At 40.0% G+C, this 24,913-nt stretch overlaps 2 protein-coding genes across 2 annotated transcripts in view; both read right to left on the bottom strand.

Moving 5' to 3' along the window:
• The window catches only part of tmem8b (transmembrane protein 8B), a 41,885-nt gene extending 29,820 nt beyond the window's left edge, over positions 1 to 12,065 (bottom strand). The window contains exons 1-4 of the mRNA XM_078789660.1: positions 12,023 to 12,065; positions 8,730 to 8,968; positions 4,313 to 4,502; positions 3,209 to 3,416 (exon numbers count right to left, since the gene is read on the bottom strand). Coding sequence (XP_078645786.1) covers positions 3,209 to 3,416; positions 4,313 to 4,502; positions 8,730 to 8,796 — 465 coding nt within the window. The 5' untranslated portion in view covers positions 8,797 to 8,968; positions 12,023 to 12,065. The remainder of the gene's footprint in view (positions 1 to 3,208; positions 3,417 to 4,312; positions 4,503 to 8,729; positions 8,969 to 12,022) is intronic.
• On the bottom strand, positions 10,199 to 19,886 carry mccc2 (methylcrotonyl-CoA carboxylase subunit 2). Its single transcript, XM_058070810.2, has 17 exons — positions 19,666 to 19,886; positions 19,157 to 19,223; positions 18,678 to 18,762; positions 18,465 to 18,566; positions 18,184 to 18,311; positions 17,858 to 17,970; positions 17,620 to 17,733; positions 17,465 to 17,529; positions 17,299 to 17,398; positions 17,124 to 17,219; positions 15,652 to 15,724; positions 15,491 to 15,567; positions 14,642 to 14,708; positions 13,740 to 13,896; positions 13,431 to 13,545; positions 12,970 to 13,055; positions 10,199 to 12,548 (listed from the first exon to the last, which is right to left on the bottom strand). Exons 1-17 carry the CDS (start codon positions 19,795 to 19,797, stop codon positions 12,431 to 12,433), a joined length of 1,695 nt encoding a protein of 564 aa, XP_057926793.2. The 5' UTR covers positions 19,798 to 19,886; the 3' UTR covers positions 10,199 to 12,430.
• Between the last annotated feature and the right edge of the window lie 5,027 nt (positions 19,887 to 24,913).

The following is a 24,913-nucleotide window of genomic DNA, read 5'->3' as shown; positions in this document are numbered from 1 at the left end:
CATCCATTACTGTGTTATCCGTGCATATATTATATTTATTAACAGCCATTCTCCAATCCCCCTTTGCAGGGGTCACCAACCCGTCGATCGCGAGCCCACAGTGGCTTTTGGGACTTTGCCAGTTGATGGTGAGAAAAGACAGCGTCCTCACCTCCCGGAGAGACGCGTACTTTGACAACTGAACACGCCCGTACACCTTGCTGCTCTCCAGGCAGAAATTGTATTTAAAGTTACAAAAAAATTGTATTTAAAGCTTTAAATGTTGCACTTTTTACTTTAGATCTTGTGAAGGTTCATAGTCATACTGCATTAAAGGCCCGCATGGAGGAGGGCTGTGCAGACATTTAATTATGTTGTCAATATAGCTGTATGTATGCGTGCGTATATTTGAGCCAGTGACGTTATGGCAACCAACATCTGGGAGCACAGAGATGGATGGACAGACGCTTGGGTAAACAGTCGATATCTTACACGCCTCATACCGCTCCCCATTAAAGCCCTCATTCAACGTGTAGCTTTGCATGATGGGTAATGACTTCAAATCAGGACACGCGCGCTCATCTGATAAGTTGTTAAATCAGTCGCTATTAAATGTCACCATTATGTGCAAGGCTAGGTTTCGTCAATGAGGTTGAAAGTGTGAAATAAACGGCACGTGGCTAAATGACTGTGAGATGTGGAGAACGTGCTGAAAAGAGAGAAACATCACCCCTTGATTTTGCTTTTCATTCATGGTACAAAAGAATACATCAGGATTTATCACAGCTCATAGGTGTCTGCCAGCACTGATGTATGCTTTATTCCTGCTTTGTGTGCATCACATCATTGGCGGAAAATTGCTTCAGAGAGCAGAATTGGGAAGAAGCTATGTGTTTCTCATCTACGCCGTGTATCATTGGCATCTTCAAAACCTACCCAGTGCACGTCTGAAGCAATTTCTGATGACATTTGTGATTTGTGTGTTCTGCAGGGGAATATTTTGGAGACCACAAAGGAAAGCACAAGCAAACAGAGGTGACTGCTGCGGTAGGTAAATTGCTTGAAATGGAAATCTGCTGGTGTTGATGTGACCACATGGACGGACGCGATGAGATGAAGAAAAACTCTTCACACTTGGTTCTGCCTCTTTAGGCTCTGCAGCGCAAGCTAGAATGCTAATCTCAATAAAAAAAGATCAGTCTGGACGATGTTTTCTTTTTGTGTTAAGGTCAAACATAGAAATAAGGATTTCAAACTAAGTATGTCAAATTAAAAAAGACTACATTTGCACAAAAATACTGGAGATCAGCCTCCACGTATCTTTCAAGGGAGCATCTAAAGCAGGCGTCGGGAACCTACTGTATGGCTCGTGAGCTATTTGTGGCTCTCTTAATGTCTCTCTTAACACTACATTTTCATTCATTTTCTATACCGCTTATCCTCATGAGGTTCGCAGGCATGCTGGAGTCTATACTAGCTGTCTTCGGGGGAGAGGCGGGGTACACCCTGGACTGGTCGCCAGCCAATCACAGGGCACATATAGACAAACAACATTCACATTCACATTCATACCTATGGACAATTCGGAGTCGCCAATTAACCTAGCATGTTTTTCAAATGGGGAGAACATGCAAACTCCACACAGAGATGGCCAAGTGGGGAATCAAATCCGTGTCTCCACCCATGATTTTGTTGAAATGCTAACACGCAAGGTGACCAAGTGGTTAGCGCGCAGGCCAAACAAAAAAAATGTCATTTCATTTTTTGTTAGCATTTCAACAAAATCATGTATTTTTATTCGTCTTTTGTCCATATATATTGGCAAAAGCCGTCCTTACGGTAGTTTCCGGTCAGATGCTAATGCATGATTGAGTGGTCAAGAGGTGAACTTGGCGCCTAGCTAACGCAAACAGTTTTGAGTAAGAAGATGGCAAAAAGACAGAAAGATGAGGAGTATCGTACATTTCAAGATGAATGGACAGAGGAGTTCGCCTTTGGCGGCGTGTTTATAAGCAGTATAGCAATGATATTAGAGCGATCTGATTGGATGCTATCACTTTCATCATTGGCCATCAATGCATCATCTCAACTTTAAATTGACTTGTGCAAAAAGTCAATACAATTTTTAAAAAATCTCACATATCATCTGGCAATGATACTGTAGTGCTTGCCATTAACATAGAGCATGTTCATAATAATGATGTAATTTACTAGTGTTTTTTTCAAATAGTAAAGGACAGTACATTAAAAAGCTCTGTTTCTTGGTCATTTAATTATGATAGATAAGTGTTTCACGATAAAGTGTCTCCTTCAGTGCAACAACATCCTGCAACAACATTGGAGCAAACACCGAGATCAATGTTTTTAATGCTTGGACTGAATCGATTTATCTAGATGTGTATCAATGTTTGTTAATACACTGCAAGGTGGAACACAAGCATGCTGCTGATGCTGCATCATTGTGTTTCTGGAGGCGTGGTGGTGTTTGAGTCATGAGGTCAGCCAGTCGATCACACTGGTCCAAACAAAGCATAGCTCATAAATGCCTGAATAGACTGATGCATGATGAAAATGAATAACCGCACAGTCACATTAATGACTGCTCCTCCCCCTGGCCATGTGTTATGCACACTAGCGCTTTATAAATGTGACAAAAGTGATGACGCCTAATCATAAAAGCAGTCATGTGTGAAACTATTTTAGGAGAGACATGGCTGTGTTGGATGTGAGTGGGAGGACAGTAGCAACAACACCTGACACTTCCTCACAATACACAGTATAATGAGCTTCTAATATCCCAAATTAATGATCATCAACCCAAATCTGCCATCTGTGTTGCTGTGACAGCATCTTATTGGTTTATTTATGAAAATGACTGTACCGTAAAATGTGTTTTCCGTCTTATTATGGCTACCTATTTCCATATTTTTGTAGCAAAGATTACTAAGGTCAGCAGCAGATGAGCTTTTACATTCATAATAGTGACCATAAGCTGCGATTGTGTTGTCACCAAGCAACAACTCATTAGGGATAATAATTCATTTTAACATAATTACTGACATCAGTACAACTTTGGTGTGTGTGTGTGTGTGTGTGTGTGCACAACTCTCCTACCGTTGTGTGATGCAGATGATTAGTTTGAGCATAATTTAAAACCTTTCATCATTATTTGCGTATGACACTTTTTCACACCGCTGTACTGTATGTTATTATCATTATTATCAATTACTTTGACTGAGATCTTTCCTTCATCCTTGGGTAGATGTGCAGCCAAGAACCAGTCCCCAGGGAGCGGGCTGGTCACGTTGAACGCCCCAGTGGTGCGGTTCGGAAGGGTCCAGGTCAGAGTGACGGCAAAAGATCCTGGCACGACCATATCCCGTGGGAAATGAGTGTTCAGAGGGTTGATTACTGGTGGAGCGCCAGACCTGAAGTACCTGTCAATCACAGAATATGTTTATTGTTTATTACAGGTTATTTCAGCAAACAGCAACATCAAGGACACACACTGTCGTCTGTACATCTGTATAATTGAATAAGATCTGTAAAAAAACAAGCCGCATTGAACACGCCAGTCGGAAAGAGACATGCTAAGAAACCACAACAATGGAAGAGAACAAATTTACTATAAATGCTCCAATTAATGCCTCTATTCAATTAACTGCTCCCATAGTTAATGTGCGTGGTCGACAAAAGCAAATAACTGCCGGGGTGTCTAATTAGTGCTGTGTCAAAAAACATTTGCATGAACAGCTGTGGAGGCAACCTTTTTAAATTAACTTTTCCCGATGGCAGTATCTGCATTTGAAGTATCATGAGTGGTCAGCATCCAACAGCTACAATGTCATGCTGGCTGAGCAGCTCGCTCCTTACAGAGATTACAATTTGGGTTCTGTGTTGTTAATAGACAACCATGTGGTCATAGAGAGCTATGTTTTCCCTTACACTTTCTCATGCGCCCCAAATGATTATGAAAGTTTAAAAATACAAGTTGTTTTATACCATATAATGGTCTTTCATGTTTCGGAATTAACAGTGAAGGTGGTTTATGTATCTAACTTCTAACCGTGTCTCTTGAAATGTTTCAGAAATCACCAATCTCACACTACACACAAAGCTTGGAACCTTAACTGACCTTTTGCCAATGGAAGTGCATGAATAGCAGGAAGCCACGCTGGCTGCATGGAAGTCCGTCAAGTGAACCACTACACTAACAGTGACCGCACAAGTCTTAACAATCAATAACAAGGGTCAGGTTCAAGGTCAAAGTGCATCCCATGGTCTCAAGCAAAAGTTTCAAACATAAACACAAAGTGTCGTGTCGCTGCCTTACACAGTCACATTGCGATTGGGGCAGCGGTCTCCAAAGGTGCCCCCTTGTTCTTTGAAGGTAATGAGGTTCCATACGGCCATCATGGTGTCATCAGGCACATTGAAGTGAAACAGCTCCACACTGGCGAAGGAGTTGAAAGCACTGAGCTTACGAGGCGTTCGGGTGAAGTATTCAGTCACAAAAAGGCAATCTGGAAACAAAAGAAAGAACAACAGGTGAGGAGATGAATGCAGTGTTCTTCTTTGGTTTTTTTTGTTGTTGTTCATCATCCTAGACTTATTTTTTTAAGACATCTGTGTGTGCATGCGCTCAGGCATCCTGCTTAATGTCAAATCCTTGGATTACATCCAGCTGAGGCTCTGCATATAAAAGCAGCAGCAGATCAAGTGACAGGTGTAATCTGCCATGAGCCAAACTGGCACTGAGCTCAGCCAGCAGGTGGGCAAAAAGAACAGCAAAAACTGCATGTGAGTCATTTAATTGCTCTATACTGCATCGCCTATGGACATTAATAGAAAAATATGAGGATGTCTTCCATTGGACTTGATAGGAACACCGAGCCAAGAAAATCCAGCCACCCTCAGCAGTGTGTTGTGATGCTTGCTCGTAAAAGGAGAAAAATTACAACACACACATGCTCTTCTGCCGGATGTAACCTTGAATGATAAAGCCCAAGAAACTCCAGAGAATGAAGAAATCTTGTTGTCAAGAGCTAAAGTCTGATCCCAGCTACAAAGCTCCCTTTTATTTTGCTCTCATCTCAGCAAACGCAGAGAGCTGTCTGTACGTTTACTGTGTAAGGGCTGTTGCTTTGTCATTAAATGAATACTATCAATGTGGTAAATACATATGTGCACACACAGTGGAGTACATCCATATAAGAGTTAAATGGACCCATCGTTTTTTTTTCTTACACTGGCTCTCTGTGATGTCACAGTGTGCCAGACTTCCTGATATGGGCGTTGTAAAAGCTAAACTGTACAAATGGGTGGAATAAATTATCATATATTATCCAATAAATAAATCCAGGGAAATACAGCTGGGATAGGTGCGGATTCTGGAAGATCTAGAAAGCTTTCTGTGCAGGTTATCGTGTGTAGCTGCTCTAGACCAGTCTACAACTCAATACTAGGTCCCATTTAAAGGGGAACTGCACTTTTTTGGTGAATTTTGCTCATCATCCACAATGAACACATATTTGTTTGCCTCTTCTGTGTATTCTAGCACAACAATACAAGTTAATATGAGCTAGCTAACAATGCCGATCATAGGAAATACATATTTTGAAGTTATAGCCATCACACAAAAAGCCCCTCAAAAAATGTCAACAGTGTTCCATTTGCATAACTGACATATATTAACCAACCAAAAACCGATATTATTATCGTAGCAGCTAACATGAAAAACTATTTCTATCTAGCAGACACCATGAAGCCTCATCTCAGCGTCATTTACAGAAGAGTGGATACCCAGCTCTCAATTTCACGATCAACATCCAACAAGATGCTGGTTTGCCGTCAGCATTTTTTTACCTGAGGACTGGAACACACGTCTTGTGCTGGAAGACACAGCCATCCCAATGAGAGCAGACATTGTAAGTGTTGTCGCTCTAACTATTCTGCTCTTGCTGACGGAACTAGCAGAAGACTGTGTATCAAGCCGCTGAGAAATAAGTTTCTATAGTGTTTTAAAACAACAAAATACAACAAGATACTGCAACTATTACATGTTATCATCAGTGTATGTGTTAATGCATGATCACAGTATACATATGTATCAAACCATGCAATGCTGTTAGAGGTTTTCTTCACTGATGTCCATTCTTAGCTAGCTCATATTAACAAATTTTCTTGTGTAATAATACGCAGAAAAAGTAAGAAATATGTGTCCTTGTTTCACATAAGGATGGGCAAAATTCCAAAAAAAGTGCAGTTCCCCTTTAAGCTCAAGATGTAGATGATGCAGTAGAAGATGCAGTACTTCATCAGGCAAGGAACTATGTATGGTAACTTAAATGCCAAACACTTTTTCCACACAGGCCATTTTAGGTTCATTTTTTCCTCCACGTTCATAGTCAAAAGTTTCTTTTAAAATTGCATTTTGTGTTCATTTGTGTTGTCACTGACTAATATTATTTTTTTTGTTTGATGAACATTTAAGTGTGACATACATGCAGTAAATAAATAAATAAATAAATAAAACAGGAAGGAGGCAAAAACTGTCACACCACTGTATACTGTATGATAATGAGGCTTAATCCCAAGGAACAGGAAAATAAAGTTTGTTTACCAACGAAATGAAGACATTCCCAACACGTCTTCATCCTTTCTACGACCTACAGCTTGACTAATTCCAACATTTAGTCATGCCCCTGAAGGCAGCACTGCGATTACTGCCATGTTTCAGTGATTATTTTTACTGACACCCTCCAAAACCAGTTTTACTTCATTACAAGCACAACAAGCACATATAATATTGTATAGATTAATGCCTCCCAAGGACTTATTTTCTACATTCTCCCAGTCTGCTCGTCACCTGCATAGTGCTGTGTCGTATTCTCTCCCGGGACACCTTTCCTCCATCTGACCTGGCCAACCCAGCTATGCTCCACCACCTCCTGTCTCACCACCTGTTCTGTGTTGTCTCATTTGTTCTGTTGTTTTGTCATTTACACTCTTTTTTTTAGGTCTGACCCATGCACAGCTAACATATATAAACAAAAACGAATGTACAGAAAATGTACAATAATAAATGAATACACTTAATGATAAAATAATACTAAAACAATACAAACAGCAATAAAAGACAGTCAGAGTATCACACAACCTTCATACCAGATCAAATCCCAGTGAGCAATAATTAGCATATACAATACATACACTGGTTTCTAGTGTTTTCAGGCGTTGGTAGTTGTGGCATTGGAAAACTGTGCACTTTCTGTATATGGACACATTTAATATTTGACAGGCGCAATTTATCACCACTTAAAGAAAAAAATACAAAGCAAACAAAACCAGCAATAATCTATTATCATACGATCAGAGAAGCATTTTTCACAATCTGCAGTACATAGCATGACAGCACAAAGCTGCATCATCACACTAAAATGCTGCCAATGAACAATTGCTGGTCAAAAGCCTCATAAATCATAAACAAATAGAAAAGAATGACTTAGAGTAGGTGGGGCTCAATTGTGTCATGTTTAATGACTTAATGGTCATTATTCATTGTCCAGAATGTGTATTGACACCCATTGGTCACATCATTAGGTATGCCTCAATGTAATGAGATCCAATATAATAGCAAAGAAAAACACGGTTGTATAGATAATAAAGCACAATGAAATTGTTGTGTTACAGTATATTGGAATGTATAATAACAAATATTGAGAAGATGCCTAAGTGGAGAGAGTCAGTAGAGTGTACATTGAAATCAAAATAATCTAAAATGTTAGTATTATTATTTTATTTGCAGTTTTTATGTTTTGGTGTATTTTATCAGTAGTGGAGCTACATGCAGATCTCTGGAAATGTTTGATTAAATGTGCTGTACAAGTAAAAATGGATAGGATACAATAATATAGTCATATATACAGTAACTAATAAATATTGTCGCTCTCCAATGACAATGACATTTTTAATTCTTAAAAATTATCAGGATAATCAACACAATTTGGACTTACATGTTGTTTATACTGGACAGTAGCAGTATATTATTTACTGTATATACAGTAAATATACTAATTCTAATATATGTATATACATACATACTGGGTATAAACAAAATTAGGTTCAAACAATGCAAAAGCTTCTGCTGTCAGAGTGAATAAGCACAACACAATGGAACATACTATATTTCGGAGGGAGTGAGCCCCCTTTTTGGCTACTTTAGACCTTCAACAGACAGTAAAAGTAGTGCAAAGCTCGTAATAAATCGTGTTGTCTTTAAACTAGCGGGAACAAAACTAGAAAACCAAAGAAGGTACCGCTAAGGATAATGTGACAGCTGACGTCTTTGTTTCATGCTTGGGTCTCACATGGTGATAGAGGAAAAACACCTTTACATTTAGCCTACAGAGGAGTACAATGCTTTTATACTTATGTTGCAGCAATAATCCAATCGTAAATCCACCTGATTGTTTATAAGAATGTCAGTCAAATTGTGCCAACTTGAATCATGTGTAATCAAACACCACAAATAAGTGAAATAAAGACAATAGAATGGGTGTCAGTTGTCAGCATGTAGTTGGCATGTAGTGGTGTAACATGCCAGTGAATCTCTACAATGAAGGTACTCCATAGGTGCAGTACAGGGTTCGAAACAGGATACAACAAGGAGCGGATCACGGGTCCGTTTCAGTACCACCAGTAGATGGACAGCGCCAACAATACACGCGCGCACACACATTAGCACTCACCTCCAGAAGCGCATAGGAAAGTGTAAACGATGTAGAGCAGCATCTTCCTCCTCCTGATGATCCACATGGTTCCGAGTGTTCCGTGGCTGTGGGCTCGAGCCGCGGTGCAGCTCACAGCTCGCTGCTGTGCCCGCTTTACATTTTACATCCTTTTTTTTTTTTTGGTGGCTCATCGACCAGCTGTTAGTGCATGACGTCACCCAGCACACCGCCTGCTGGTTGGGTTTTGATTCGACAGGCTACGGAGGAGAAGAGATTTTCATTGGAGGGTCGGTGATGTCAGTCTGGGGGGGGGGGGGGGGCAACGTCGGGTTGCAGCAGCGGCTACGTCAGGCGCGCGCACGCTGACAAGAGATGGACGAAGTTTACTATTGCAAGGAGACAGCCTTTTAATTTTGTACCACAATACTGTATCTATCATCTTTGTAACTATGATGACTACATTCTGACAACACTGTGCGTGATATGTTAATCATAGGCTTTCAATAAAATATATTGATTTCTGGGACAGTTGGACATTTGCGGAAAGCACACATACTAATGCAACCAGGGAAATACAATGAGTCAAATACAGTCAGTTATTAATCATACTGCACATCTACTGCGTAGTGGCTATCATACTCAGAGGTGTTTCCAAGTCTGTGTCTCCACTCATGAAGCCAGAATATTAGCCATAACTGGCATAGTGAGCCTTGTGTTTGCTCTTGTTCTGAACATCTTTATATAGTACAGGTGTACTTGATACCCTGGCCGGGCAGGGTATATTACTGAAGTATAAATGTAATTGGAGCTATTTTGGGATAGATTTTACCTTTTGTTTGTAACCATTGTTCATTACAGTACATGTTCTCAAGGGACAATACTATCTTGTATATACTTTAGTCAGTGTACAGCTTGTATAGCAGTATTGACTTATCTACTGAAAATGAGACAACAATAATAAAACAACCGCTGGCAATACAAGCGAGTCGCTAGATAACTGTGTCATGCCTCCAGTCAAACATGGTGGTGGTAGTGTCATGATCTGGGTTCTACTGTCACTAGGGAGCTACAGTTCTGATTCATTATGCGAATATCCAACATGCACGGTAGGATTCTGACCTGCAGGGGAAACTGGGGCACATGACAGGTTTATGAAGACAAACACAGTACCTTGCTGAAAAAGCCGAAGGGAATGGAGGGACCAATGTCCGAGCATCTGTGGCACATTCTCCAGAGAAGGTGGAGGAGCACATTGTGCCAAACATTCACCAGCTCCAGTCATGTGATCACAAAGAAGTGGAAGGAGATTACAGTACCAAACTCTGCAGCTTTGGTGAATTCCATGCTCAAGAGGATAAAAGGCAGTGCTAGATAACAATGGTGCTCACAAGAAATATTGTTCACTGTGTTGTGTACTCACTTGTGTTGCCAACTCTTTAGGCAACATTAGCTATTTGGAGTCAGCGTAAATCTGCAGTCATGGAAAAAAAGATTAGCTCACCTTTGTTTTGTTCAATTTTGTGTTCATTTTAATGGCTGGAACCAATACAGGTATGTTACCTGAAGGATGCAATGAACAAAACACAATGCCTGAAAGCACTGTGTTTGGCAGTGTAATGCCATTGCGATTAACATAAGAACTTAAGTGATTTTGGTCATTATCAAGAAAACCATGGCAATGGCAAGATATACGCTCTTAAACTCTTACAAGCTATTTTTTTTATTATATTTGTAAAAACAACCTTTAGTTGTAGCAGGTATTAAAGTGAACAAATACATTGAAGATAATGTTTTCCTTGACTGTATACTGCTTTACAAGCTGTACATAGACTGCTCTAAAGTGTATCCCTGTTGTCCCTTGAGATAATATAATGGGTTGCTGGACGGGGGAGAGGGGGGTCCTGTACTATAGAATTGTATCCAAGAACAATCAAGCTTTCTCCAAGAAGTGGACACTGACTCACTTGCTGTCAGGATTATTTTTAGTCTGCTGCTAGGTGACTTAAATATGAGTCATAATTGTCTGAGTACATTTCGTCAGGGAGCAAAGGAGCTCACGGACCAAGGGACATACATTAAACATGGTATCATGCATGGACAACCAAATAGGAGCTCTAATTTACCAGCTAAGGATTGCTTGAAGCTTAGTGGATGAATGCAGAGAAGCAGCAGCAATAATTCGAGTATAGGATTTGTCAAGGGGGGGGTCATTCTTTTGGACTGGACTTGTGCAATGGTCGCTAATCCATCTTCCGTCAGCAGGATTCTAAAAAAAAAAAAAACCTAGCCAGCGCAAAGTACAGAAACTTAGTGGAAGGGTGAATCATGGGCCAATAGAGACTATTGTAGTCCCTTCTCCAATAGTATGCATTCATGTTCTATACCACTTACACTGGTCATGCACATCAGGGGGTGGAGCCAATTCAAGATGATGGAGGGGGAAAAGGTGACATGACACTACACCAACCAATGGTCCAATTTTACATTAGTCCTAAAGGATTTCCTCCTAGTCTTTTGGGAGGAACGCTGAAAGCAGAAAAGGCGACCATAATGATTTTTCTTACTTTTAAATGTATGAAGTTACCTTATTTCCATAAAACTTTTTTTAGTCTCATACATTTTCAATGTCGCCCGTTGGGTACATTTGATGGAAGAGGATGAAGGGATGGCCAGTAAACCGGCTTTAAAAATCAGTGCTAGATGCTAGAGGAGGCGGTGTGTGGGTGGGCACTCATTTCACACACTCGCCGTCTCACACAGTGGGGTCTAGAAGTTATTTCTGCTCCAAATTCTCAATCTATAGCAACCTGACCAGCAGCTTCTGTCCCAAGTCTCCAGGAACCCAAGTGTTCAGGAAACACTATTGCTATTATTACTATTATGTTAACATGTTCATTTTACCAGATGAACTTACAAGATACAAAATGGAAGAACCTTTAGTGGCGGGGATGGGTGATTGTCATGGTATGAAGATTGTTTTCTTTTACTTGAATGTCAATTGTACACACACAGCGGCAACACTTGAGAACAATATAATGATATAAGAATGGGGAAAAAACTATAAGTGATGTATAAGTTTCACATAACTGTGATGCCTTCAAGGACCATCGATTAGAGAGCAAAAAAGCAGGTTTCATCCGAATGTACACAATAATTACTGTGTGTGTGTATGGGGGACAGGGTTTTGTACAGGGGCCCCAGATTCGGTGCTACCACCCTGCTGTTAGGACACAATATTTGCACCATTACAAAACAGTCAAGAAAAAAAATAAAAGATTAACTCAAATTTAAAAAAACCAAAACAAACCCACCTCTGTCTCTGCTCTAGACACCTTTTTAGATGCTCCCCCAAGGCGGCTATATTCTGTCAACAGCCAAGTTCATGTATTGCCTCGTTAAGCTTCATGAGGATAGTCATGGCTACACAGCGCCCCCTTGTGATAACTGCTTCCTCTCTCAGATATTTCCTGAAAAAGATGAGCTTTCAACACTGATGCTACTGAGAAAAAAAGGTCATCTTCTGTTTGAACAACTCAAAATATTTAGTTTTATAATAGTAGAAGCATTTACATATTGTAACAGTTAAGGCACAAATTACTATTGGCCCCATAAAAACAATCATCAAAAATAATTGCGCTACCGGTATTATCCCTCCTTTGTTTATGTGTGAACCTATGTCAAGTACTATACACGTCACACTGATCGGTTCAATCAGTACATCACATTCGGAACACTCCAAAACGTGTTTTCTTCATCGGTGCGTTCAGTGTTGCACTCAGACTCAGTCCCAAAACCAGACGAGTGTCAGCAGGATCTATAATTCCATCATCCCATAGTCTGCGGAAAAACAAATGCATCACACAAAATTAATACTATAATCTGAGGCTTTAGCAATGAATTCATGAATGCATGTCACTTCAAACACAAACATGGATGTAAAATATTCATCATACGTAAGATCATCATAAGAGCATCGCATGAAGCTGGCAGACCTTTCTTTCTTATCATATCCACGTTTGCCACAAGCTTGAGTAATTTTAGTTTAGTTTTATTTAGTTAGTTTTACACTTATGACATTCAAATATTAGAAAGGCTTGTATGATAAGATAATGTTTTTAATGGCAACATTTTGTTGATAAAAACCTGCTTTGCGATCAATATGTAGACTGCCTAGCGTCCTGGAACAGACTTCTCGACATCCACTCTAACTGCAAAGTGCCAGCAACATAACATTAAATGTCTAAAGGTCAAACATCACCTAGCACTGGAGAAGTAGGGATTTCCTTCTTCTTCAAAACGTCGCACGATGGGTTCCTTCATGGCAGCCTCTTGCTCTGCAGTGAACTTTTCAGAGGGAAGAAATTAGGATACTGAGTTAAAGACGAGGGCATTAATTTAAAAAGTAGCAGCAATTTTGTTCCTTCGAGGGCAGTCTTGCAGATGGTCATGATGGTCATGGGGGGTGCAATAAAAATGAAAATCTGTAACGTTTTAATAATCAGTGCCAAGCTGAGGTGTCATTCTGAAGCTATTAATGCCCTTGACACATCCCTCACAGTACAGCTAACACATTTTAATTGAAGCCTTAGACAGCACTAATTAGAATCATTACAACATTAAGTAATTAGATCTTTATATAAAAGCTGTCAAGGCATTACAGAAAGGTAGCCATTATGTTTTTGCTTTTGGCTAACAAAGGCCATCAGTGCTCCACATTACCTCCTTTCCCTCTCTGGCTCGTTGATCCTTGGTGATGGTGGCCAGGACTGTGGCAGCCTGTTCTCCACCCATGACAGATATCCTGGAATTGGGCCACATGTAGAGGAATCTAGGGCTGTGAAATGAGAAGATGTGCCCGTTAGCGTATTTTTGATGTGTTAACCGTTTCTGTAGTATATGAAGAGCTGCCAAAAGTGACAAAATATAAACACAGGTATTTGATGTTGGAACATTTGGGTAGTCATTTCCTGTTCCTAAAACATAATTTGGATGCAGCCCACACAAAAAGAAGACTCCAGGTAACCCTACCTGTAGGCTCTGCCACACATGCCGTAATTTCCTGCACCATATGAGCCGCCGATAATGACCGTGATCTTGGGTACATTGGCGCAAGCAACGGCAGTAACCATCTTTGCTCCATCCTTGGCAATTCCTCCTGCTTCATACTCCCTGCCCACCATGAAACCTGACAGGGAGTATTGTGTTTACAAAATGAACACAATGTAATGAGATTAGATAATTAGGGCTGTCAAATGATTAAACATTTTTAATTAATTTAGTTTTTAAATTAATCCCATTTGAAACTGTGTGGAAAATGCCCATTTTTATTGTATTTTATGAACAAAACTGTACATGACACGGTGTATTATTTTGTATGTATTAACAGCTCCACTGAAAATGTAACTAAAGCTAAAAAGATACCACACATGTCTTGAGTATTTGTTTTTGCAGTAGCAGAACCTTTGGATCACACTGTTAACCGAGTCATGAGGAGTTGCGTTCAAAGACACTTAGGTAATTTAAAGGGGACCTATTATGCTTTTTCCACTTTTCTGACTTATAAATATAGTTAGAATGTTGTATTCTCGTGTTAAATGATTTGAGCATTTGGAAGTCAGTCCTGAAAGAAGGTCGGTTTGAAAAGGCGTGGTAAAACAGTTCCTTTGTGATGTCACAGAGAGGCGGACTTCCTTATAAAGTTCATACTTGGGAAGCACTTTGGGCAACCATAACAGGAAATCCAAGTTTGTAGACAAGCACAGTGAAACCCACAGGACACCATTGGATTTTCCCATGCATTCTATTATGCAAAAGGATTTGAAAGGTTTTGACCTTAGACTGTGCAGGTATACCTAATCATGTATTCAGTGGGTGTATTTTGTGAATACCGATATACATCAACACATGAAAACACATAAACATCAGCTCACCTGTTATGTTTTGTAAGAATAGAAGAGGAATGTTTCTCTGGCAACATAACTCAATGAAATGTGTCCCCTAAAAAAACAAAAGTAAAAAAAAAGAGTAAATTCAAAAAAAGAACCGTCTAGACATACTCTTTGTTTAGCCATTGTCTTCTAATTAGAATGTTAACAAAGTAGGAGATGATGTGACAGACAAATGATCAGTCGCGTCATTTCACAATAACATGAATCCAATCTTTTCTTGGCAGCCTTTCACAAACACAAACAGCTTTGTGGAGTGAAGCATTTAGCATGACAGAAGGTCGTCATTGTCTTCAGTGATGACATCTCCAAATGCGAGTGCAGTATTGATTTTCCTTAGATGCGCTTGGCGGGCATATTTGAAGCACCATGCCAGTCGCATTTATCATGCTGATAAAACACACCCCCCACTCCCCAAAAAAATCAAATTCAAATTGCAGTGAAGTGCAGTGAAATAACACATTCAGCCCCTCATCCGTTTTAAGGACGGCTATAGTTCAGCTCTGTTCATGGCAGAATTGCCTGGCAAATTAAGTGAGCAATGTTGAATGAAAATGGTCTGCGCCTTTCAAATCCAACGCTATTACGATACCATTCTGGGCGCTCAGCAGTAGGCCAGGACAAATGCAATTAGAGAGCTTATTGTACCAGCACCTGCACTAAAATGGGTCAGAACAAATCGTCTATTAGGACCATGCGCTTGGTATTCATTGTTGCAAGAAGCACAGTGGCTAAGGTCTTTAAGTCCTTGACACTTGGCGAACGCTTTTAGGAAACTCTTTCTAAACTTTCACATGACTAAAGGCACTACTGAGTTACACAAACAATAGTCACCTTTTTTGCAGATTCTGAAAACAAAACTCCGTTGTTGCCAATTATTCCAACAGGGTAACCAAAAATTCTGGAGAATCCTGCAGGGAAATATTCAAAGTCACATAACAGCAATGCAAATTGTAGATTTCCATTTGGTGCTTCATTCAGAAAGAGAAACATACCTGTCACAAGCGTATCTCCATAGAATGCCTTGAACTCATCAAATTTACTTCCATCCACAATTCGGGCAATAACCTACATTCCAAATATATATAAAAATATATTTCATGTGAACAATGAGAAATAAGAAATGTAATACCCTATTAAGTCACCACCGATAATTATCAGCCCCATATCCGCCTAAAAATGTCAGGATTTTCCCTTTATAAAGAACCGAACCAATGTAGACCACATAGCATTGACATTTTTTGTCAGCAAAATGCAGTTAACACTATGTCACTCCTTCCCTGCGTAGCATATCAATCCCTAATTAAACAACGAGAGCAACATCAGAGCTCATAATGACTTCACAAGCTTCATTGAAATCACAGCCGGTTAATATTCCACCTACCATTCTTAGTCCCACAGCAATGTAATATGTAGATAACAACAGACAAGTCTGTACAGTTCAGATAAATTAAATATTATCAGTTTGTCTAGTATTTCAAATCGGGCTATCACAAAAAAAAATTATTTCCTTTGGGGGGGAGGTGCATGACAGAAACACCCACATAGTCACCTTTACACTCATATTCCCCAATATATTAGATATAATGAGAGGAAAATAAGCAATTTAAGAATAAATAAGACTTGTGTTCATGTGTGTTTCAATAAATGTCTTCCAGACATGTGGACGGGATGTGACATTGAGGATTCAGAGTTGAGTTTTAGAAGGATTATCGCCACAACAGCGGAAGATCAAGGAGATATGCTGCGGCGACCCCTAAAGGGAAAAGCCGAAAGAGAAAGAATACCGCCACAACAGTAGCCTGTGTTGTTATTAGGATTATTATTATTATTGTGCCTGTTGTGAGATCATTCAAAACGGAAATAATTGTTGATAGCAATGAAGTCTGGTGCATATTACTAGTGACACCTAGTGGCCAGCGTACTACAGTTCTTTAATCCTTTAATCCATTATACCGTATGTGTATTTAAGGGCCGAACAGTGGATAGCATTTTGACCAGTCCCGAGATTGGGAAGACCTGGAAGACCTCCGCTTGGGCATCTGTGTGTGGGTTTTCTCTGTGTTTCCTCCCACATTCCAAAAACATGCTTAATATGCACACAAAAATAATAATAGGCCCTAGTCAACCACAAACAGCAGTTTATGAATTAATACATTTTTGAGAAACCGGGGCCGAATGAGGACACGATGTTCGAACTGAAAAGTGGCAAGGGATGACTGTAGTGCTTCACAGTTCATTAGCATTAAAAGCTACACGCACACACTTGCACACAAGCACGCACTAAAGCAGTTTGTTCCCAATTGAGGCCAATTAAAAGCACTGTGAAACTGTCAAAATTTTAGCGTCAAGGCTAGATTTTGGCCAACACATTTTCCAATACACTCTGAGGCTTATTTAAAATTGGTGAAAAATAGTAACGACGTGGAACTTTTCAAACAATGAACAGAAAAATACTTCATTATACCTCTCTGATGTCAAAGTTCCGTTTGAGATTGTCTCCAACGATGCCATAGAGCTCATCTGCAGGGTAAAGAGGTGCTTCGGTTGGTTCTGTAGTAACCTAAAATAATATATGTATAACGCTTGACATTAGCTTATTTTCTGGACATGTGCCACACTCCTGCAGTCACAGGACTTGCCTCAATATTTTTCTTGTAGTTGAGTCCTCGTACGGCCTTCCGCGCCAAATGAAGAGCGTGGTTATCATCCAAAGCGTAATGGTCAGTCACACCAGACTTTCTGTTAAATAAAGAGAAGCATCACAAATACGCACAGGGAACGTCAAGAAGTAGTGTTATTTTTAACCTGCAGTGAAGATCAGCACCCCCGAGGTCCTCAGCAGAAACCTGCTCTCCAGTAGCAGCTTTGACCTACAAACAACACACACTTTTAGATTAAGCTAAATTATTATTATGACAAACATAACACATCATATTAACTCATGTAGAAGCATGACAAACCAGTGGAGGTCCTCCGAGGAAAATAGTTCCTTGCTTCCTGACAATAATGCTTTCATCTGCCATGGCAGGAACGTACGCTCCTCCAGCCGTGCAGGACCCCATCACCACAGCAATCTGAAGGACAGACAAGACAAAACTATTTGTTAACATAAGAAATTCCCAATATTTACTATAGTCATCATACATCAATAACCTCATGATAGAGATGCAAATGCAAAACATTAAGTGTCTGTATTACCTGTGCTATTCCCTGGGATGACAGCCTGGCCTGGTTGAAGAAAATGCGTCCAAAGTGTTCTCTGTCAGGAAAGACGTCTGCCTGTCTGGGAAGATTGGCTCCCCCTGAGTCCACTGATGACATCAAAACATCATGTGGTGAGGAGATCTCACATTACACACAAAAAACATTTATTTATTCTTTGGATTTTCAGTCCACATGCTGAGTTTTTACATTTGACAGATTTTGCAGAAATGAAAGCCCCGTTTTATAAAGCAACAAGTGAGTCTAATATATCTGTTTGGCCGAAGTGTCCAAATACTGAACAAATACGAGTGAAACCTCACCTAGGTAAATACAGGGCAAGTGGTTCTGCTGAGCTATTTCTTGTGCACGAAGATGCTTCTTCACTGTGATGGGGTAATAAGTCCCCCCTTTGACTGTTGCATCATTGGCCACGATGACGCATTCAACCCTGGTAATTATAGATATTATTATGACATGTTTGACCCTTGTGTCATTTTACAATTACCAACAATAAATTATCAAAATAATTAGTGTTTGGAGTTATTAAAGACTATGCAAAAGAATGTATGTAAACTAGATGCCTAACAGTAATAAGGCTTACCCTGACACCCGTCCAATCCCTGTAATCATACCACCTGCTGGCACCTCCTCCTTTCCATACAACTCGTACGCTGCAAACTGGGAAAATTCTAAAAACGGAGTCCTGTAAAACAGGAATAAGTCAACAGTAAAGAATAGCAGATTTCTGAGCACAGAAATAAAAATGAAATGTGTTGTGTGAAGACAATAAGAAAGCGTCCAAAGAGAACAGCACCCTGGGTCCAGGAGTCTGTCGATACGTTCTCTGGGTAAGAGTTTACCACGGGAAGTATGAAGTTTTCTAGCTTTTTCTCCCCCACCTGCAAACGTAACAGAAATAAACATGAGTGACATTTATGTGACCACTTTTCACTACATTGCATCAACGAAATCCCTGTAAGGACATGTTATCATCACATTATACATCAGATTTGGTACGTCTACGTCTACGTCTACGTCTACGAAGTCTACGTTGAAGAGCTGAGCATAGGCGAGAGATTGACAACCTTTGCCCTTTCCCTTTGCCCGCTGAATTAATTCTCTGCAGCTGATATTGCAAATGACACCACTATATTATCCCTTCAAAAGATGTATACAGTAATAAAAATGGATGCTTTGAGATATTGTATGTCTTTACATTGTGGGGACGTGACATCAATGTGGACTATGGGGTGCATTCTCATACGTGTCAAGATCATTCGCAGAACCACTCACCTAATTTAATCTTTTCCGTGCGGCTTTTCAATTCTTCAACAAGAGCTTGCATTCGTTCATAGTTCTCCTGAAAGAAAAATAACAAACGATGAGACTCAGCACACAACTTTTATATGATATGTATTATTATGAATTTGTGTCCTGGGCATTTCGATATGTGTATATTGTGCATGAACATAAGATCGGTGTTTAATGTCAACTTGTAATTTACACGTCTATGTTGACTGCCTTGTGTGACATTTATAGAGGTTAACTGACAGGTAGCGAAAACTAGGTGACATCTACTGTGAGTTGAAGGCAATAAAAGGCGTTTTAAGTGTAAAACATCGATGCATCGACATAATTGCACAAAAATTGATAATTGTATAATTGTACTGAAGTCATCTCCAATGGCTTTAAGGTTAGGCATTTTTTTTTTTAAAAAGCCCTTGCTAACATACTACCATACAGTTTATTAGCAAGGATGCCTGTTAGCCTCAAGGGCTGGCTGGCGTTAGCATCTAGCATACCTGGTAGTCGGTGGAGTGTTTATCGGGCTGAGAACCGAGACGGGCAACTTTGTCGGCGTAGTACGACCTCTTACAAGCCAGCGGGAGGCTCCTGCAACGGAAAAGCAACGGTTTGACCGTCTGAAGCAGCATTTTAATGCTTAGTTTTCGACTCTGGCGTTCGCTAGCTAGCCTAGCAATGCTCTTCTTCTTGGTTATCTTCAGCACCAATGAAAACCGATATTGCTCCCTGGTGGCTGCAGATGATAATTACATTGAAATCATTAGGCTCACTGTTAATTATTATAAAATAGAAAGTATTATCTCACATTTGACACAACAGCAATTCAGTCTTTATTCAGTGTTGCATGGGAATACTTTGATGAGTGCAATGATTGAAAAACATTAGAGTTATAGAGCAACTACTTGTATTAAGAAATATCGCCGCGAGATGGCGACAAAGCACGGGGTATAGGCTCTTGCAAAACTTATAGTCTAATACAGTATAATATAAGTGTCACATACAAATGATCACCCACGTGTTACATGGTTTATGATGGTATTATAGGTCAAATATATATATTTGACAAACTAATTTTTTTAGTTTTTTCAAACCAATAACCCAAAAGTATGCCATATGTCGTCAAACTTTCTGCAGTCATGTTAATTAACGGATGTTGTTTATCAATTAGGAGACATAGACATTAGACATTAGGCTTAGTACAACAAAACACTTGCACCAGATTCTAGCAAAATTATCTAATTTAACTAACCAATCCATAGTTCCATACAAATAAACATAATAAAAATAAATGTGCTGTGTAAATATGCTAACTCTGTTTATTTGACCCTGCTAAATGTAAATACATCTGGCTGAAATATGTATAGGATTCATGCGAGTGTGACAGTGATTCAAATAAAAAGCCCTTCAAATAAAATTCCACACCGCTATAACCATTTCTCATTTATAAATGTGAACTAAAGAGCTTTTTAAATGGAAATCAGCATTAGCTTAAAAGCTGGAAAAAAAAGAAAAAAACATCCTTTCTGACCCAAGTACTCCATGGAGAGGCAGCGTACGTTTGTCCGAGTGGGCTGAAGAGTGTTCAAAACGAGAGCTTTTTAGTTCATTTCACTTCTCCTCCAACGCTCCGTCAGCGTGCTTGTGACCTCCACTCAAATGGCTGCTCTTGTTTGTCTTAGCAAATACACAATCCTCCACTCTGTGTGCGACCTCCAACACTCTGGTACATCCAGCTCGCTCTACTTTGCCGTGACCTTTTGACTCCTCCCTTACCACAGTGGTGGAGTGACAGAATGGATGTAGAGGCATGAAAAGCTGCAGAGCAGGAGAGTGCTTCATACAATAGCTTGGGTGAAAATGGATGTTTGCATTGGGGAATTTAACACAAATCACAGAATTCTCAGAATTTGTGCATCTGCTTTGTGTGCCATTTTCCTGCTTTTTTTTAATGGGAAAAATATTATTCACTATGATCAATCAATGAAATCACAAAACTGGTTAAAATTGAAAAATATACATATTATTAAGGGGTAAAAAAAACTAAATCCAAAGCTACATGACCATGTGTGAAAAAGTGATAATGTGATAAAGTGATAATAGTGATTATTAGGGACCTAATAACCCTTCGCAGCAACAACTGCAATCAAGCCTTTACAATAACTTGCAATGAGTTTCTTACAGCACTGTGGAGGGATTTGGGCCCACTCATCTTTGCAGAATTGTTGTCATTCAGTCACATTGGAGGATTTTCCACCCTATGATTGGCTGGCGATAGGCTCCAGCATACCCGTTACCCTAGTGAGAATAAGCGGCATAGAAAATGAATGGATGGATTTTCCAACATGAAGTGCCTTTTTTAAGTCATACCACAGCATCACAATAGGATTCAGGTCAAGACTTTGACTAGGCCACTCCAAAGTCTTCGTTTTGTTTTTCTTCAGCCATTCAGAGGTGGACTTGCTGGTGTGTTTTGGATCATTGTCCATTCTCCTTCAGGATTTTTTTTTTTGGTAGACAGCGGAATTCATGCTTCCATTTATCACAGCAAGTCTTCCAGGTCCTGAAGCAGCAAAAGAGACCTAGACCATCGCACTACCACCACCATATTTTACTGCTTATCTGATGTACTTTTACATTCACTTTTTCCACACAGGGCCATGTAGGTTTGGAGGATTTTTTTAATAATAAAACTTTCATTGAAAAACAGATGATCTGAAACCGGGCTGCACGGTGTGAAGTGGTTAGCTTGCAGGCCTCACAGCTAGGAGACCCAAGTTTGATTCCACCCTCAGGCATCTCTGTGTGGAGTTCATGCATGTTTTCCCGTGCATGCGTGGGTTTTCTCCGGGTACTCCGGTTTCCTCCCACATTCCAAAAACATGCTAGGTTAATTTGCGACTCCAAATTATCCATAGGTGTGAATATGAGTGTGAATGGGTTTTTGTTTTTGTGCCCTGTGATTGGCTGGCGGCCAGTCCAGGGTGTACCCCGCCTCTCGCCCAAAGACAGCTGGGATAGGCTCCAGCACCCCCTTGTGATGATAAGCGGTAAAAAATGAATGAATGAATGAATGAATGATCTGAAAAAGCAGGAATAAGTAGCCTAAGTGACATTGCATTCTGCTGTTCGGACCCCACACTACAAAGTGTTCCACATAACGTGATAAAACAATAACACACACACTGAGTCCCCTCAAGCTCTCTCCTCATTCCCCTTTTTAGAAAGCGTTAATGATGCTGGTTTCCCATCTGAAAGAAGTCATTAATGGCTGACACAGACTTAAATGAAGGATATCAAAGCGTGGCTGAGTGCCGCCTCCCTCCTGCCCACTCATAGGCATTACCTCGTTAAGGCGGCAGGAACATGAATTAATCATCTGTCCACTCTGGAACAGAGCACTAAAATATTAGCAGCACATAGATAATATGATCTTTAAAAAGCTCCAACAAATACATTTCCTGAATAAGATCACGGATAAAGATCACATTTATACCATTTGTTGTTGGAATTTATTCAGTAGTGAAGCTTACTCACTGGATGGAATTTGGGGGTGGGGGCAAAGAGGACATGTCCCCTGCATTTTTTCAAAGGGCAGTTTTGGTCAGCTGTAGTTTCTACCCTCCCAAAACAATGTTACGCTATATTTTTAAAGGAGTTCCGTCAAACACTACGATGAAGCGGAAAATAGGCCGCTCAAGCTGAAGCTTGTTTTCCTGTAGACCACCCACAAGCTCATCGAATGGCTCAGCCATTTATTTTGTTTTGGCCGTCCTTGCAACTGGACTTGTTGTACTAGTTGGTCAGACTCCATGTTCATGTTCATCTTCCAATGTAAGTTGTTAACATATTTTGGGTGTAAGTTCTGCCTGGGTCACTTTAATTCAGAGTTCCCATGGGCAGCAGTCTCAGGAGGGAAGCTCCTCCTAGAAGCTCCTATGACGACCCACCATTTTCAGACTTTTCTAGGGGGTTAAATAAAGCCTTATACAATATATGAGTCGATATGGTACTACACACTATGCATAAGTAGGTCTATAACTTAATAATAATAATAATATGCAAGAATCTTCCTATGATGTAAATGTCAGCAGCATCAGCAACGAAAGGTCAGTAAAAGAACAATAAATATGTGATGACAATTAACCTCCATCTTTCAGTTCCAGAGGCCGCGTTGGTTTAATCTGCTCCTATTTCTATCTGCAAAGTGGCCAATTTGTCAGATGACGGAGCTGCAAATATAAAACACGAGAATGGGGAGGCCTCGTTCCCACATCACGTCCACACCTTTCCTCTCTGAAGAGGCCGTTTGGAGAGCGCTAACAGGAGTATCATTCACTGTAATGGTGCATCACCATCATCCTCCACAGCCCTCACAGCTTGGATCACCCACTCCAACGATGGCCCAGCACTGAGACCAGTAAGCTTGTGCTACGAAATTATACACACATAGGACACTTATTTAGGTACACACTGACACTGTTAGAGAGGGTATTTAACAATATAACATTTTGCAGTGGTGTAAAAGTGAACTTACGTACAGGGTATTTGTTCCGATGATGCACACAGAGCAATGAATAACTTCATGCTCTGTTTCCTTTTTGCTCCTTTCCCCTTGCGCCGTGAGGCGTTGAGGAACAATCGTAATTATGAGTGTAAGGCACTATAATTGTTTTATTCATTCATTAATTTTCTACCGCTTATCCTCACGACGGTTGCGGGGGTGCTGGAGCCTATCCCAGCTGTCTTCGGGCGAGAGGCAGGGTACACCCTGGACTGGTCGCCAGCCAATCATAGGGCAGATATAGACAAACAACCATTCACACTCACATTCATACCTATGGACAATTTGGAGTCGCCAATTAACCTAGCATGTTTTTGGAATGTGGGAGGAAACCGCAGTACCCGGAGAAAACCCACACAGGAAAGGGGAGAACATGCAAACTCCACACAGATGCCCAGAGATCCGGTGGTCCTTTCTTTGAAGTGAACTGAGTGAACATTCTCACAAGTTAAGAAAGGGAATAACGAAATCTTACACTCCAAAAAATCCACACAATAATTTAATAAAATCATATACAGACTTGGGGAGGAAAAAAAGAAAGCAAAGGCCATTTGTAGAGAAGAAAAAGCTTTTAGCAACAGGAAGTTTCTTTTTAAGCTTAAATAATTACATGTTTACAGTTATTGTACAATACCATCACAAGTTTTGTCAAGCTAAATGTTTTACGTATTATTCAATATCATAGTTCCATGTATCAGCCAGATGACTTTGATCCTGTAGGGCAGGTCTTCTCCAAACTTAGGGTCAGGATGCAAATTAATTTATATCTATGATGTTAGATATCATAAAATTTCTTGACAAAAGCTTGTAGTCAATGTATGCTATCTGTGGTTTAATCATGAAATTATGTACAGTGTATGTCAACATCATAGCAATACTTGATGGGTCATGTTTAGGGAAACCCTGCTTGCAGGTAACACAGTCCATGAACCATTTTTGTAACATTTCTCATAATTAGTGAATGCATTTGACTGTATCAAAATAGTGGAACAAAATAGTAACATATTCATCCAAATGCATAAAAGAAAAAGGTGTGAATGATGGTAGTTTGTCAGCAAAAAATTTGAAATCTAAGCAAGATGAAGTAGAAATCAAGCAGAAGTAAGCACTTTTCATTTTTCTATTACATCTTTAAGTAATACTTCATGAAATTTGAGATATAATCGTCTGTCAACAGAAAAAGA

The sequence above is a fragment of the Doryrhamphus excisus genome, linkage group LG3, assembly GCF_037039965.1.
Source record: "Doryrhamphus excisus strain RoL-2023G ecotype Guam linkage group LG3, RoL_Dexc_Guam_v1.1, whole genome shotgun sequence".
NCBI lineage: Eukaryota > Metazoa > Chordata > Actinopteri > Syngnathiformes > Syngnathidae > Doryrhamphus > Doryrhamphus excisus.
Note: the sequence above shows the minus strand (reverse complement) of the source record. Positions and strands in the feature narration are given on the sequence as shown.

Coding starts and splice junctions, on each gene's coding strand:
- mccc2 (XM_058070810.2), bottom strand. CDS start 19,797: ATGCTGCTTCAGACGGTCAAACCGTTGCTTTTCCGTTGCAGGAGCCTC. Junction 17,399..17,464: donor GGTGCTGATCTTCACTGCAG/GTTAAAAATAAC, acceptor TTTATTTAACAG/AAAGTCTGGTGTGACTGACC. Junction 17,220..17,298: donor ACTACAAGAAAAATATTGAG/GCAAGTCCTGTG, acceptor ATATTATTTTAG/GTTACTACAGAACCAACCGA.